The 13,946-nt window shown below is 35.2% G+C and overlaps 2 protein-coding genes and 1 long non-coding RNA gene across 5 annotated transcripts; all 3 read right to left on the bottom strand.

Moving 5' to 3' along the window:
• Nucleotides 1–1,219: 1,219 nt before the first annotated feature.
• LOC135800122 (anoctamin-3-like) lies at nt 1,220–5,178 on the bottom strand. The gene is made up of 11 exons (XM_065313257.1): nt 5,050–5,178; nt 4,759–4,986; nt 4,108–4,307; nt 3,834–4,044; nt 3,574–3,779; nt 2,849–3,260; nt 2,626–2,790; nt 2,259–2,569; nt 1,769–2,199; nt 1,521–1,705; nt 1,220–1,455 (listed from the first exon to the last, which is right to left on the bottom strand). Exons 1-11 carry the CDS (start codon nt 5,119–5,121, stop codon nt 1,264–1,266), a joined length of 2,613 nt encoding a protein of 870 aa, XP_065169329.1. The 5' UTR covers nt 5,122–5,178; the 3' UTR covers nt 1,220–1,263.
• Nucleotides 5,179–5,559: 381 nt separating this feature from the next.
• Nucleotides 5,560–8,886, bottom strand: LOC135800123 (anoctamin-5-like). 3 transcript variants are annotated; one of them, XM_065313259.1, is made up of 11 exons: nt 8,751–8,886; nt 8,502–8,696; nt 8,248–8,444; nt 7,974–8,184; nt 7,715–7,920; nt 7,407–7,658; nt 7,230–7,356; nt 7,015–7,179; nt 6,308–6,961; nt 5,960–6,241; nt 5,560–5,908 (listed from the first exon to the last, which is right to left on the bottom strand). In XM_065313259.1, exons 1-11 carry the CDS (start codon nt 8,766–8,768, stop codon nt 5,669–5,671), a joined length of 2,547 nt encoding a protein of 848 aa, XP_065169331.1. In that variant the 5' UTR covers nt 8,769–8,886; the 3' UTR covers nt 5,560–5,668. The 3 variants fall into 3 exon arrangements, with proteins under 3 accessions (XP_065169331.1, XP_065169332.1, XP_065169333.1); XM_065313260.1 differs by lacking the exon at nt 5,560–5,908 and having other exon boundaries at nt 6,025–6,241; nt 6,313–6,961; XM_065313261.1 differs by lacking the exon at nt 5,560–5,908 and having other exon boundaries at nt 6,166–6,241; nt 6,303–6,961.
• A 1,402-nt stretch (nt 8,887–10,288) lies between these two features.
• Nucleotides 10,289–12,257, bottom strand: LOC135800127 (uncharacterized). The gene is made up of 2 exons (XR_010550109.1): nt 11,975–12,257; nt 10,289–11,866 (listed from the first exon to the last, which is right to left on the bottom strand). It is a non-coding gene; the product is annotated as an uncharacterized lncRNA (long non-coding RNA).
• Between the last annotated feature and the right edge of the window lie 1,689 nt (nt 12,258–13,946).

Genomic DNA, 13,946 nt, shown 5'->3' on the forward strand with positions numbered 1-13,946 from the left:
CGTAAACGAATCGCAGAGTCTTAATCTACGGATAATTCTCTATAAGATACTATAGTTACATTGGAAATCTAAGAGATGAAAGTGCTTAATAATCTTTTTCGATGATTTTCGACAGCAAATATGTTCTAAATTATAAAAGATAGCAAGTCATAAAAAAATTTAAGTTGTTTGTAAAGTAGGTTTACGATCGAGATGTTTACGTGATAACGTCTTATTGGTGATATAAGTTTTTTTGTTGCAATTGTTATAACACTTCACTTGCACTTCACATTTTGTTTCACTGTTAAACATTCAACGAAAACTTAACCGCACGAGAAAATCTCCATTCGTTTGTATGCCGCTAGAGTGAGAGAGACCGAAGATCGGTCCACTCACTCGAACGCTATGCCTGCCTCCGCTCGTGTGGATTCCGCGTGACAAGTTTCACGGAATGACTGGCAGCGCTCGAGATGAGACGGGAGATCGGTCCGTCTCTCTCTCGTTATACCTGCGATCGGCCTCGTGAGGTTTTGGTGTGAAGTTTCTGAACATGTCACCCGACTAAAACGATTTTAAAGACGTTATCACGTCAAAATAAAAACAAGATATGGACAACTATTCTACCGCTTCTAGTTTATCACAAAAACAGTTTCGTGACTGCGGCCCATATTTAGGTTTATAATCGGCGGTGACGCCGAATTCCGCGACGTGCGCGCAATGAAAAATGACATATTATCATGCCAAAACCTCGTGTGGTGGTTTGCGGCGACTTCGGCATTAAAGCTATTTATGCGAAGCGCCTGCGACGTCGGCCCTTCGGGACGTAATTGCGCATACACCTCACCTCCGACATCGACGAAATGCACCTCGGAAATCAAAGTATTGCAAAAAATACTATGATAATAAATCTGTCAGGTTTTCACGGGTCGAATACAAACGCGAAGTCATCGATCAGGACACATCAACACCGACGGGGGCAAACTCACGCACACTGAACCACACTAAATTCGTGTCTTACTAATAGTCTAAGCACAATAAATCCTTAGCAAACTTCTTAACTCGTGTATTAGCACTAGGTCGCAAAAATTACCGAACGAATATAACGAGATCCGAATTAAAAACTTTCGAAATATAAACAACACGATGTTGATGCAAACACGTACAAATGTAGAATGGATTGCGTTTGGATGCAGCTGTTTGTGCGCGATGCACAACGCCGCCTAGAATGAGACAAACAAAGTTTGTTTCACGTATAAATTCAATTCAATTTAAACACAGCATATATCAATAGCCAATAACTGTAAAGTCTTTCCGCAAATCAGCATTTCCAGTGCTAGTCTTTGCTTTATCTCTTCTAAACTTTTCGTCGCGCTGTTTTTCCTTCATTTGCTCACGATGTCTCAAACTTTCTTTAATATAATGCGGCGTAGTACTCAATGCAAATAACAGCAATCCGCAGAATATTATTACAAAACTCTGTGAATTTACAAAATTTTATAATATTAGTCATAAGATTTAATTTAATTTTTATATATATTTACCTGAATTAATAAAACAGCTAGAAATCGTACAGCAACAAGATTCCAATGCTGAATTGTATTAAAGTATTTCTTTGGTGATGTTGGCGGAAAGCGATTACCTTTATAATAACATATACTCGTATTACCAACATTTCCTTTTCTTATCTCCTCGCCAAATTCAAGAGGATAATCATCTAATGCAAATTCTAAAACAATAAAAATCTCTAACAGTATAAAAATATTTAGATCTTTGTGATATCAGTACATACGCGAAAATGTATAGTCTACAAAGTTAGTATAATAAGGATTAAACCAGTGACACATTCCAGGCACAAAGTTTGAAGTGAATGCAATACAAAACACATTCGTACCCATACCAAGTATCGTAAGCATTAAGATCAGCTTTAACCATGGCCCAAAAGGACCAAAACCAGCCGATCTTACAGGAATAACTCGTCGAGTATGCACCAGAGTGCGCTTAGCGTCAAACCTCAGCGACCAAAGATTAAAGAGAAAGTAACAGAGTGGACCAAAGGGATTTGCGCCGGGAAACAACACCAAATAACCATACTGTAATATAACTTTCATATTTTCTTCTGCCATGTATGGATAATCATGACTATGCAGTTGATATTCTTTCTCCCATATTTGAGAAGTCTTTTGCCTAAAATCCCTCGTTTTTTGATATCTCCTCCACCACCTAATTAAAATGAAATTTATTGTAACTACAAACAAATATAAATTTTATTTAATACTAACGGGCGAGCTTGCAGCGTAATCAATCTCCAAGTTTCTTTCCCAAACGTCATCATCGTCCATTGATATGAAACAGACATCATTGAAGTGTGAATCTTTTCCAGGTCATAATTAAGAATACCCAAAAGCGTGTATTGCATTTCATGACCAGGATAAGAAAAGAAGCGTCCTTTCAGGAATGCAGTGTAACACAGAAAAGAATACGATGTAATGAAGCATAGCACAGCATATTTGTAAACATAAGCCTGTTCAAATTCCTCTTGAGTTCGATGATTTTCAAAATCAGTAACGAGATGTGTCAGAGGACGAAACAACTGAAAATCAAATAATTTAAGTAAAAATATAATTAATATAAATCAATAAAGATTACATCTTCGGCAATACAAACAAATAGAATTACAAATAGATTGCCCACAGTTGTTACAAGCAAAATTTTCCATTGAAAAGAAAATTGTCCATCAAACCGTCCGATCCATTTCCCAACCCACCAACGCACAACGACAGCCAAGTATATAACCAGAAATATACATAAAACCTGAAAATATATTCATATCCGTAACACTTCTGAACTCTTTTAATATTTTTACTATTACCAGTATGGTTATAGTTATCCCAGAAGCGCAGTATCGCAAGATTCGCAAATATCTAGCCTCACGTTGTGTGTGATCCACAGTCAAGTCGATATAATTGATTCCATTTTCTTCTTTGTGTCTGAGAGCGTTCTGCCGCATTGCACGTTCCAAATAAGCCGGACGAATATTCACTTCGTTTTCAATATCCATCAAGTTCCAGCGAAACATGAGCACAGCTTCCAGACGCTTCCATTTCGCATAGAAAATTGTGCTCCAAAAGCACCAAAACACTGAATATACTGCAGTTGATATGTTGTCTAAGATATAGGCTATTTTTGAGGTGTAGCATTCGTTATCCAAACGTTCATAGTAGCAAATTGACATGTCATGACATGGTGGGCAGATAGTTATGTTACTTTTGCAGATTTCTTGCCTGAAACACAATGTTTTTTATTTCAGGTTTTTAAAACACAAAAAGGTGTATTTTAAACACAAATGTCCAAAGTCGTGACTAAAGTACTTTAAACCTTACATTTTACAATTGTGTACAAATGAATTTCAAAGATTTAAAATACAAAAGTTCAAATATAGAAACCTTAACGTGGAAATAAAATAAAAGTAGAAAAAAAAGTGGTTAGACGTAGTTATACGCTCACTACGCTCACTCTCAATCAAACCCGTGACTAAAACTCCTGTTTAGCCACTAGATACTTAATATACTCTTTTTATAAAGTGATATTTCTTACGATGGATAGTTTCGACTGTCTATATATGTAAGAAGGCCATAGAAGATAGTTATTATCCCAGCACACGATGGAATAATAAGCATTTTGTTGAAAAATCCTAAAAACGCAAAGTAGAAGGCCACTTCCGGTCCAAAATATCTTCTGACTAAGTTGATTGGTTGCAGTTTGTACCAGTTAGAAGGTGACGCCCAATATTGCATCAGAACCTGCATAAATAAACGTGCAATACAACAAATTCACAATATTATTGCTATATTAACTTGTCTGTCATTTAATGGTCCTTCTTCTGACCATTCCCACGGACCGTCATGCAATGGATAACAAGTGTGAAGGAAACCTTTGTGAAACAATGACATTATACCGATTTCATCATCTGCCGGTCCATATCGCGTGTTTTTTAACAATTCATGTGTTATCATTATACGTTCTGTTTGCGTAATATCTTTAGGTTTGCGATTAAAGGTAGCTTCCCTAATAATTAAAAAGGAAATGATGTAAATATAATAAAGAAGAATAATAAGGAAGTATTAATACATAGCTCGTTGTGAAACATCACTTCGTTCTTTTGGTTTGGTAACATCATTGAAAAGGAACTTAAAATTGAAGAAAACGTCGTCGTCGACCGTTTCATTGCGTTCCGATAGAAATTCAAGATTCATATCGAGGATAATACCGGCTTTAACCAATTTATTTCGATTGCAATGAATTCGTATGAATATAAGATGTTCATAGACCTGCAAATTAATTTATTTAATACTAGTTTTAGCCCGCGATTTTGTCTCGGTTTTGTTTAATAAAAATGTAATTCGTTTTTACTTGATTCTTCTAGACATAGTATGTGTTAATTCTATCAATAAGATACGAAATTTTAATTTAAAGAAATTAATTATATAAAGAATTGTTAATAATGCACTTCAGCGCGCCATCTCGGATTCAAATATTTAACTGTAACTATGATTGAATATCAATGCCAACTTTTATCTTATGGAAAAGGGTTGTCTTTTGGATTTTCCATGTAATTATTTGATTTTTTTCTGCCGTAAAAGCCATCCTTGGACTTTAGCAAACATTTTAAAATAAGAATTGGCCAAATTGTTCTAGACGTTGTTGAGTTATGCGCTTACCAACATATTTTGCGATTCACTTTTTAAATTATAGATTTGTAATTTATTTTTCATTACGTACATCTGATTCTCCGCCTTCTGTTGAGAATCCTTCAGCGACTAAATGTTTTAAAAACGCGTTCACTTTTTCTTTCGACGGTCGTCTTGACGTTTTGTCATAAACAAGAACGAAATCAATCACACGACTATCGCCATCAAATGATGGGTATTTAGGTTTCATTGCATGATCCGTTTCAGTTTGCTCCAGCACTTTGCGAAGAGTGCTCATTTTCTCAACCACTTCACCAAACTGTAAAAAAACATTAACATCAAAAATCAAAAATTATTTTAAAGATATCAGATTATTTTTTACGTATTCAGTGGCGTGAATCTTCTTCTCTCGCAGCATGGCGTTCAATGTGGACGAATCTCTTTTCCGCAACATTTTGTAATAATGTAAATAAATTATTAATTCAGTAATGGATTGATTATTATAAAGGTCAAAAACTTGATTGTTTTGTATTTTGACGGGTAACTTGATTAATAATCTACTTATAAATCTATAATATAAAAATGAATCGTAAAATGGGTTGGTAAGCGCATAACTCAACAACGCCTAGACCAATTTGGCCAATTATTTTTTTTAAATGTTCGTTAAAGTCCAAGGATGGTTTTTACGGCGAGAAAAATTCAATTGCTGGTAAAACCCTAAATACAGCAATTTTCTATTGGAAAAATGTTTGCATTGAGATTCAGTCATAGTTATAGTTAAATAGTTGAATCCGAGATGGCGCGTTGAAGTGCATTATTAGCAATTCTTTTTGTAATTAATTTCTTTACAATAAAATTTTGAATCTTATTGATAAAATTAACACATAGGTACTATGTGTAGAACAAGAGTGTAGAACATTTTTATTAAACATTATCGGGACGAAGTCACGGGCAAAAGCTAGTCTACTTATAAATTAAATATGAAACAAAATCTAAATATGTTACGAGATATAATAATTATTATCACTTGAATTAGCATCAACCATCTCAAATAAATCTGCAATATCGCCGTGATCTTTAACAACATGAATATCCGATTTATTATCAGCCGGCGCCTCGCGGAGAAACTCAAACCGAGCGAGTTTCTCCTGAAACTTTTCATTTCGCAAATGTTCTTTTATAATCTGCGGTATGCTCTCTCGAAAAATTGAAACCATCGAGATAATAAACCATAGTAATTGCTAAAATGATTACAGGTGGTAACAGAAATGATTACAATCAATTAAACTCACTTCATAAACAACAACAAAGCCTAATTTATATGAAAGCACATGCCAATGATCATCAGAATGCTCATATTTGTTTTCGTGATAATATGGAAATCGCTTGCCACGATAAACGCACACCTCAACATCATGATGTCCATGATGATGCAAAATATGAGTGACATTCTGAGAATAATCTTCAATCAAAAACTCTGATAAAGTACTATTTATATATCCGGTAAGGTTCGAATGGAAATGTCGATAAATTTCTCTTTGCCATAAATCTGAAGTGAATGCAATCACAAACGCCTGGAAATTACAATAAAACATTTTAACGTTGTAATTTCACGAAGAAAAATTCCAAAATTACAGTACATTACTTGCGGTTCCGATATAAGTCATGATTTGAAAGATATTATTCCACGCGCCAATGCCAGGCAGCTGTTTTGCCACAGGTCTTCGAAAGTTTTTCAAGATGTGAATTGCATCGATGCGTAAATTAACAATACTGGTGAGCAGCGCCATCATCGGTGTCAACTGCAGTGCAGCTATGAAAAACAGCACGTAACCATAGTGCATTGTTACGCCCATAAAAAGACCCAGCATAAACAAGTCACCAGCTTTTTTTAATCGATAATCACGCTCCCAGGTGGCCACATTTCGTTGACGTTGGACTCGGCGCCTCTTAGCTCGTTCTCTCTTTATTTTGTCGGTGATTATTGGAATTATCGCTCGCAGCAAACGATGCGTCGAATTTTTCAACGCAAAAAAGAAAATCAGCGATATTGTGAGTGCGTACGCACATCCATTAACATTACAAATGTCCACGCGTAGTCCAAAATAATCGTAGACATCTTCATCTCCAGGATATGTAAAAAACGCACCCTTTATGAACGCGACATAGAAGAATGGAAAATATCCGTTGGCAAAAGACGTCGCGTATACTTTATAAATGCATGCGTTCACATAATCCACGTAGGTTTTCGGATTTTCTTTGTTTGTTAGATAAACGGAGAATTTCCTGAAATACTATTGGATGGAAGTTAGCATGTGAGTGTGCGCTAGCACGCGTGCGCACTTACCGGCGCAAGATACGTGATGATTATTGTACCAATAATAGCCGATGTGCTCATGATAAAAAAAGCTTTGTGGCGTTTAAGCGTTTCCAGACTTGAACGAGTAATCACTTTGGTCATTTCCACGCGATACAGTGTGTTGAGTAAAATCAATAACAAGACAACTGCAAACTATAAAACACAGCATTGCCATATTGCTTATAATATATTGTATGAATTACCATTAAAGATAGGCCACCCAGAGTACGTATCGAATTAATAATCTTGAGATTTATCGGTGTATAATATTCTTTTTCTCCGCTCACGTGCGAAACATGTGTGTGTTTGGCCGTTTTCAAAAACTCTATTCTAAAATTTCATATTTGCAACAAAAAGCGACATTTTAATATGATTAATACCTGTAAGCTGTGTCGCTTTCAACATTAATTAAATTCCAACGGTATTTCAGCATATATTCTTGACGTTTCCACATTTCTAAAAATGCAATTGACCAGAAACCCATAAAAACAGCGAAAATACCGCCACCGATGTTATCAAAAATTGGTAGCACGTACGCTCCTATGCAGTAACTCTTAATAGGTGCAAATTTGCAGTTTCGTTTGTGAAAACACAACGTACAAAGGTTTTGTTTACTCTCACAGATATCAGTTCTGAAAAATCACATTTTTTAAACGAATTTTAATCATAAAGTATAAAAATGTCTAACACGCGTGCCGTGTCAAAATAATCTCGGCTAATTGCGTTGAAAATTAACAATAGCACTCCCAAAATGGCCGGGACCACCAGCATTTTCGTGTAGAAGTCAACGAAAGCGAAATAAAACGCTACTTCGGGGCCAAAATACTTAAATATTAATGGAATTGGTTGATGCTTAAAGAACACCATTATATTTGCCCAATATTTATGCAAAAGCTAAAAATGGAGGCGAGTGAGTGAATTTGTATTTTTTATTCAGTTGAACCTACTTGGCGATCGGTCAGTGGTCCCTTTTGGTGCCATTCGATTGGACCATCGTGAGTTGCATAAGCGTCTTTAAGAATATTCAAAGCGATTAACTTATTAATGCCTTCTTCGTTTTTAATCTCACTGAATTTGGTCCTCATGAGCATTTTATGTACTAATAACGACCGTTCCCAACTGGTGATGTGTCGTGCTTTGTTACTCGACAAACTACCGCTATAAAAATGAAAAAAAAACTTTTAATTGAGCAGTGAATTTGTAACTTTTGAAAATGCTTACAACGCCCGATTGTAGGACGGATCATCAGTTCGAATCTCCGTTGTCACATTGTGGAAAATACTCCAAGGAAAGAAGCGATTTCGTCGGCGTAGGATCCGTGGGTTTTTATAATCAAAAATAAAGTGTTGATAATTGGCGTATTCTTCCAAAACATGCCTGGGACAATGTAGTTTGATGAAAACCAAATTTGGTGAAGCCTATTGGGGATTGAATATCATTTAATTTATATCTTAAAACTAGAAATTGCAAATTACGTCTCCCGGTGATATTTCATATTGAATTCCTGATTTGATTAACTCCGTCATAAAAAAGGTAAGAGTATCCAGTTCTGAGGGTAGTTTAATGATACTGGAGACAAGAACGAAATCGATTTTGCGACGTCCATCTTCGAAATAATTGCGACGGGTATAAATTTCACCTTTGAAAACTGGCTCTGGAGTAGTTCCATTCTACAAAACAGGGTGAGTTATAAAATTCCATATCTGCATTCCCAAAAACATTACATTGTCCGCGTTTTGCATTTTTATTGAAGGCTTTTGACATTTTAAATGAATTTGACATTTTTGTTTGTTTTATAAAATTATATAAGTGTCAAAACACAGTTTAAAATTATACCTATTAGCCGCACAAGCGTTACTGCTATGATTAAACGTGATTAAACTACTCAAATTTCAAGTACTAGTGTTACATATGATTAGATAGAATTAAGTCAGGGTCCAAAACTGATGCATGCAACTATCGACAAGTGTGTATTCAGTCCGCTTTACCTAAGTTTTTTGAGAAAATGATACTTGCAAGTCTTGAATTTTGGTTTAAAGGATTTCTGATCAATCAACAGCATGGTTTCACTAAAGGGAGATCAACAGTAACAAATTTGTTGGTTTATATAGAATATATCATGAAACATCTGTCGGAGGGGATGGATGTCCATGCGTTATACACGGACTTCAGCAAAGCCTTCGATATGGTTAACCATGAGGTACTGTTACTAAAGCTAGAGGAATATGGGATATCTGGAAATCTTCTCAACTGGTTCGCTTCATACTTGAAGGGGAGGCGTCTACGGGTCAAGATCTCGGATCACGTTTCCAAGGAATTTTGTGTATCGTCTGGTGTTCCACAAGGTTCGCACCTTGGACCGATTCTATTCTGTATTTTTGTCAATGATATTGGCTGCCCATTGCAGTCTAAATACTCACTTTTCGCTGATGACTCCAAACTATTCAGATGTATTAAGGACAATGAGGACATGTATACTCTACAAGAGGATATTGATAAACTGGAGAAGTGGTGTAAACTAAACAGACTCAAACTAAATGTAAAGAAGTGTGCGATTATTGAGTTCTGTAGGGGTACGTCTTCCAACCATCATCAATATTACATTGGCAATGACATTATACCTCAAGTTGAAGGGATCAGGGACCTCGGTATCTACGTGGACAGCAAGTTGACTTTCGAGAATCATATCACAAATATTTCAGCCAAGGCCAACCAAATACTTGGAAGTATACTGAGGTCAAGTAATGACTTTAGACGAGATGAGACGCTGGTCAAACTTTTCAATATACTTGTGAGACCGATTATGGAGTATGGGTGTGTAGTATGGGATCCGATTCACAACCATCAAATGGAAAAACTTGAGAAGGTACAACAAAAATTCATAATAGTTGTAGAAATATAATTATGAATCGTCAACAAGGGTACGAATATACAGGCTGCAACCTGCTGGCCAGTAGGAGAAAATACTTGACCCTATGCTTCGGTGCAAATCTTATCAATGGCCTTCTGGATGTTCCTGACCTAATAGAGTTACTGGATTTCGTCGTGCCAAACACCAGTTTGAGAGTACCAAGGGTACTTTCCATACCAAGGGCCAAGTCTGGCTTCTGTACACGAGCGCCACTGTATAGGATTTCGTCTGCAATCAATGAATATGCGGCGATGTATAGTGTATCGAACAATGCTGTGAAGTGTGCTGCGCGAAAATTAGTGCTGGTATGATTATCTGACATTTTGGTTGTTTTGTTTAGACACGATCTCATTATGTTGTAAAATTATCATATTTTATATCTTTTTTTATGTAAATTATTATGTACAATTGCCGAGCGGCGTTAAATAAACAAATAAATAAATAATAGGAGTTATAATTACATACAATATATAGTGTTATTACAATTCATTTTACATGTTATCATTTTCATCTTGAAATCCAAACATAAACCAAAAACATGGATCATTATTTTCGTTAAATTGTATAGGACATAGTTTGCAATAAATCCGTGATGATGCATCTTTATCACTTTCGACTTGACATACTCCTTTTAGTACATGATTAGATTTATTATGATATCTATGAATTATATGAATTTCATATCTGTACCTTGCAGCTACTTCAATATTTTCATTGTATAATAATCGCACCGTAAAACATATTTTCTCCTTAACACGACTTCTAGTAGTTTTACAATTAACTTTAAATAATTTATTTTTAAAATAATAATATATATGATAATTTGGAACAGATACTTCTTTTATCGATACGAGTAAAGGAACATAGTTTCTGTAGACTGTGTGCTTTTCTTTAAAATGTGTTAAAATATTACGTCTCAAACATTCCTGCTGGCACTCAATACATTTTATAGGGGCATAAAGGCAATTCTTGATGTGTTCATCTAAATCATCTACATTGCCAATTTTCAAACAGCCATTCTCATAGTTTGAACATGACATTAATAATGTACTTGGAAATAAGTAACGTAGGTTTACAACACTCAAGGTGTCCCGACATATTGCACATGTGTTCAATTTCTTCCCACATCCATTGCACACGTTATGTCCATTTGGACATTGATAGACTTTTAACTTTAACTCATAATTGCAAATTGGACACTCTGGCAATTGGATCACTTTTTCAAACCCACATAAAGAAATGTTTAACAAAAGATTTCCATTCTGCGGCACGTCAATATCAACATTAGGATTTGAATTATACCTAATGGCGGACAGCACTGTGAACTGCTTGTGTGTTAGTTGATCGTTTTTGTAACCAACTGTAAAGTTATTATTTATATTTGAGTCATCATATGTTTCAATATGTGCAATATTCACACTTAATTTAGATTCGTCTCGTTTAATGTGAATTAGAAAAGTATGTTGGTTCAGGCAAGCAATTAAAATTTCATTTTTAGTTGCTGCGTCCAGCGTATGTTCTAAAATTGGCTTGTCCAAGTCGATTATTTTATCCTTGTGGTTGCTTTTAAGATGGTCTTCATATTCATTTAAACTGATACCTTCCATATTGCAGAAATTGCAATCAAATTGCCTATGTTTGCAATTTCTTGTATGTTCATCAACTTGGCTCCTCTTCAAGATGTAGTCACAATCATAATACTTGCATGGAAAAAGAAATTGGTTTAGCACACTTTCTAAGGCAATATCACGTCGATAGTCATTGTGTTGTAGTATAGAACATATTTCGCAATATGTTTGATCTGAATACAGAAATATCTCTCCAGTCAACCAATTATTGCATTCTGTACAAATTACATACTTAATATCAAAGTTTGAGTCAGCACATTGATTTAATGTGTTAAAATCAAACCTCTTGGATGGATACATTCTAAAACAGATATTTGAGATTCTTGTAGATTCGGAAAAGAGAACATTTCGCAATACAATTACAATTTATAATATAGTGTTAGGTTTGCGTTCTTACTTACTTACTTACTTTCATTTACAAATACGTAATTTCTATACAATATAAGCAATTTAATAAACCTAAAAGCAACATTCACTCGATTCTAACGCACCACGTCAATTTATAGTCATTATCAAACAAATATTATCTACTTATGATCAAAGCTCAATGTTGAGACAATATGGTAAACCACAGGGTTAGGTCCATTTCTCAGACTTGTAAAATGCGCAGGCGCACGTTCAAAGCTCGGAGCATGATCGTGCTTCTTCGCGCGCACACGACTGAACGAAACTATATAGAATACAGGGCAAGTCGCATGATTTGTAATAAGAAACATTTTACAATGCAAAGTTAGGAAGCTTAGTTATTTGATTAGTGGGTTGGGAGGTAGGGGTAGTCGTGGAGTAGGGGGTGGGGGGTGGTGGTTAGGTAGGCTACCTTGTTTGGTAATATTTGTGGTAGAAGGGGCCGGTTAAGAGTACGGTACGTACTTAATACTACCCTGCATACTTGCACGTAACAATAAAGCCGACCCTGCACACGTAAGACACTACCGTAACATCCTGTATATAACTTTGAAAAAAAAAAGACTACGAGTCCGACGGCTGTAGCCACGAAGTATAGATAAAAGGAGTCCGAACGTCATGTTAAATTAATGGTCACGATCTAGGGGACCAAACATTCGCCAATAGAGCGCGCCACTATGCGTTAGTGTACGCGTTTAAATACTTTACTATGGACACCGCCGGAAAAAAATTCAACATGAAACTAGGGATAATCCGTGACACGAAGTACCTATAGATACCGAGATAATCTGAAAAGCAAAAAAAATCAGATATTAATTAATAACCATAAAAAAAATATCAGGAACCACACCATTTTATTCAAAAATAAAAAAAAAGAAGAATGCAAAGAAAAGGTTTATAAATAAATTAAGTAAATAAATACAAATTGCTTTAATTTTTATTAATATAATTTAGATAGCTTCCGGCATTTTTTAGTTTTAACTGTCCTCTCGGTAGCACATTTGTTGAAACATTTGGCTAGAAAATGTCCTCGCATTATTAAAAAATTATTAATTATTTTTTTGGTCAAATTTTTTTTATGGTCTTCACAGCCAACAAAAATTGTGATTTTCCTTTTTAAAACTTCGTCCAGTATTTCAAACATGGTATCAATTTTGACTGTTTTTGTGCCTACAACCATTAGCACAATTTCTTCCAAGCTTGAAATTAAATGAAACAACGATTCACTTGGATAAATTAACGCCCCTTTGTCCATATATGTTATATATTTGTCCTGAGCCTTCACTGTTCTTGTGTGCATAGCTTTCGTGCAATCGAAGCATTTGGAAAATCTACTTATTTTACGGGCTATATATCCCGCAATATAGGAAATGACATAGTGGCTATTTTGTGCAATGTCATAATCATGGTCCACCGAGCTTAATAATACTCCATTGTCATTGTCATCGCTGGTATTTCCGTCTGTATTGTTAAGGTTTCCAGATGCATTTTCAATTATTGCATCAATTTTCTTGCTCCAGTTGTCCTTATTTGTATTACTTGCTTCAAATGATTCCCTAGTCTGCATTAGGGAACATAACAACTCTCCTGCAGTCACATTGGATCCTTTTGGAGGTGTTGCCAATGAATAGGAACAGAGCAATCGGAACACTTGTGAAAATAAAATTGGGTCAGGATGGTCGTTGGACCCACACGCACTTCTAGCAATTCCAAAAAATTTCTAAAATTATATAATTGCGTTATTAAATGATTAGAATTAATCACAATTATAATGAAAAAGACAAATTTTCTTAAGAGTTACTTTTAAACTTATTAGTGAAACAGTAACGAAAAATGCACAACAACTCACTTCAAGCATATCTTGGGTTAATCGAGAGGTCATTACATAATCGTAATTACATTCGTGATGTAAAAAAATTTATTAATTCTATCGTAGATCCTAGCGAAATTTTTAGTCCAGTCAGGGTACTAGTTGT

Source organism: Atheta coriaria, unplaced genomic scaffold, assembly GCF_025399875.1.
Source record: "Atheta coriaria isolate IRGN ID8LTWV9N9 unplaced genomic scaffold, Caltech_Dcor_3.1 hic_scaffold_10_pilon, whole genome shotgun sequence".
In the NCBI taxonomy this organism is placed as follows: Eukaryota; Metazoa; Arthropoda; class Insecta; order Coleoptera; family Staphylinidae; genus Dalotia; species Dalotia coriaria.

Bases quoted from the DNA above. Each gene is read 5' to 3' on its own strand.
- LOC135800123 (XM_065313259.1), bottom strand. The intron at 8,185-8,247 runs GTAAGCATTTTC...TCATTTTTATAG, and splicing joins CCGTCCTACAATCGGGCGTT to CGGTAGTTTGTCGAGTAACA. The intron at 7,180-7,229 runs GTAATTCATACA...TGTGTTTTATAG, and splicing joins TGGGTGGCCTATCTTTAATG to TTTGCAGTTGTCTTGTTATT.
- LOC135800122 (XM_065313257.1), bottom strand. From the start codon at position 5,121: ATGTTGCGGAAAAGAGATTCGTCCACATTGAACGCCATGCTGCGAGAG. The intron at 3,261-3,573 runs GTAAGAAATATC...ATTGTGTTTCAG, and splicing joins GACAGTCGAAACTATCCATC to GCAAGAAATCTGCAAAAGTA. The intron at 1,456-1,520 runs GTAAATATATAT...GTAAATTCACAG, and splicing joins TAGCTGTTTTATTAATTCAG to AGTTTTGTAATAATATTCTG.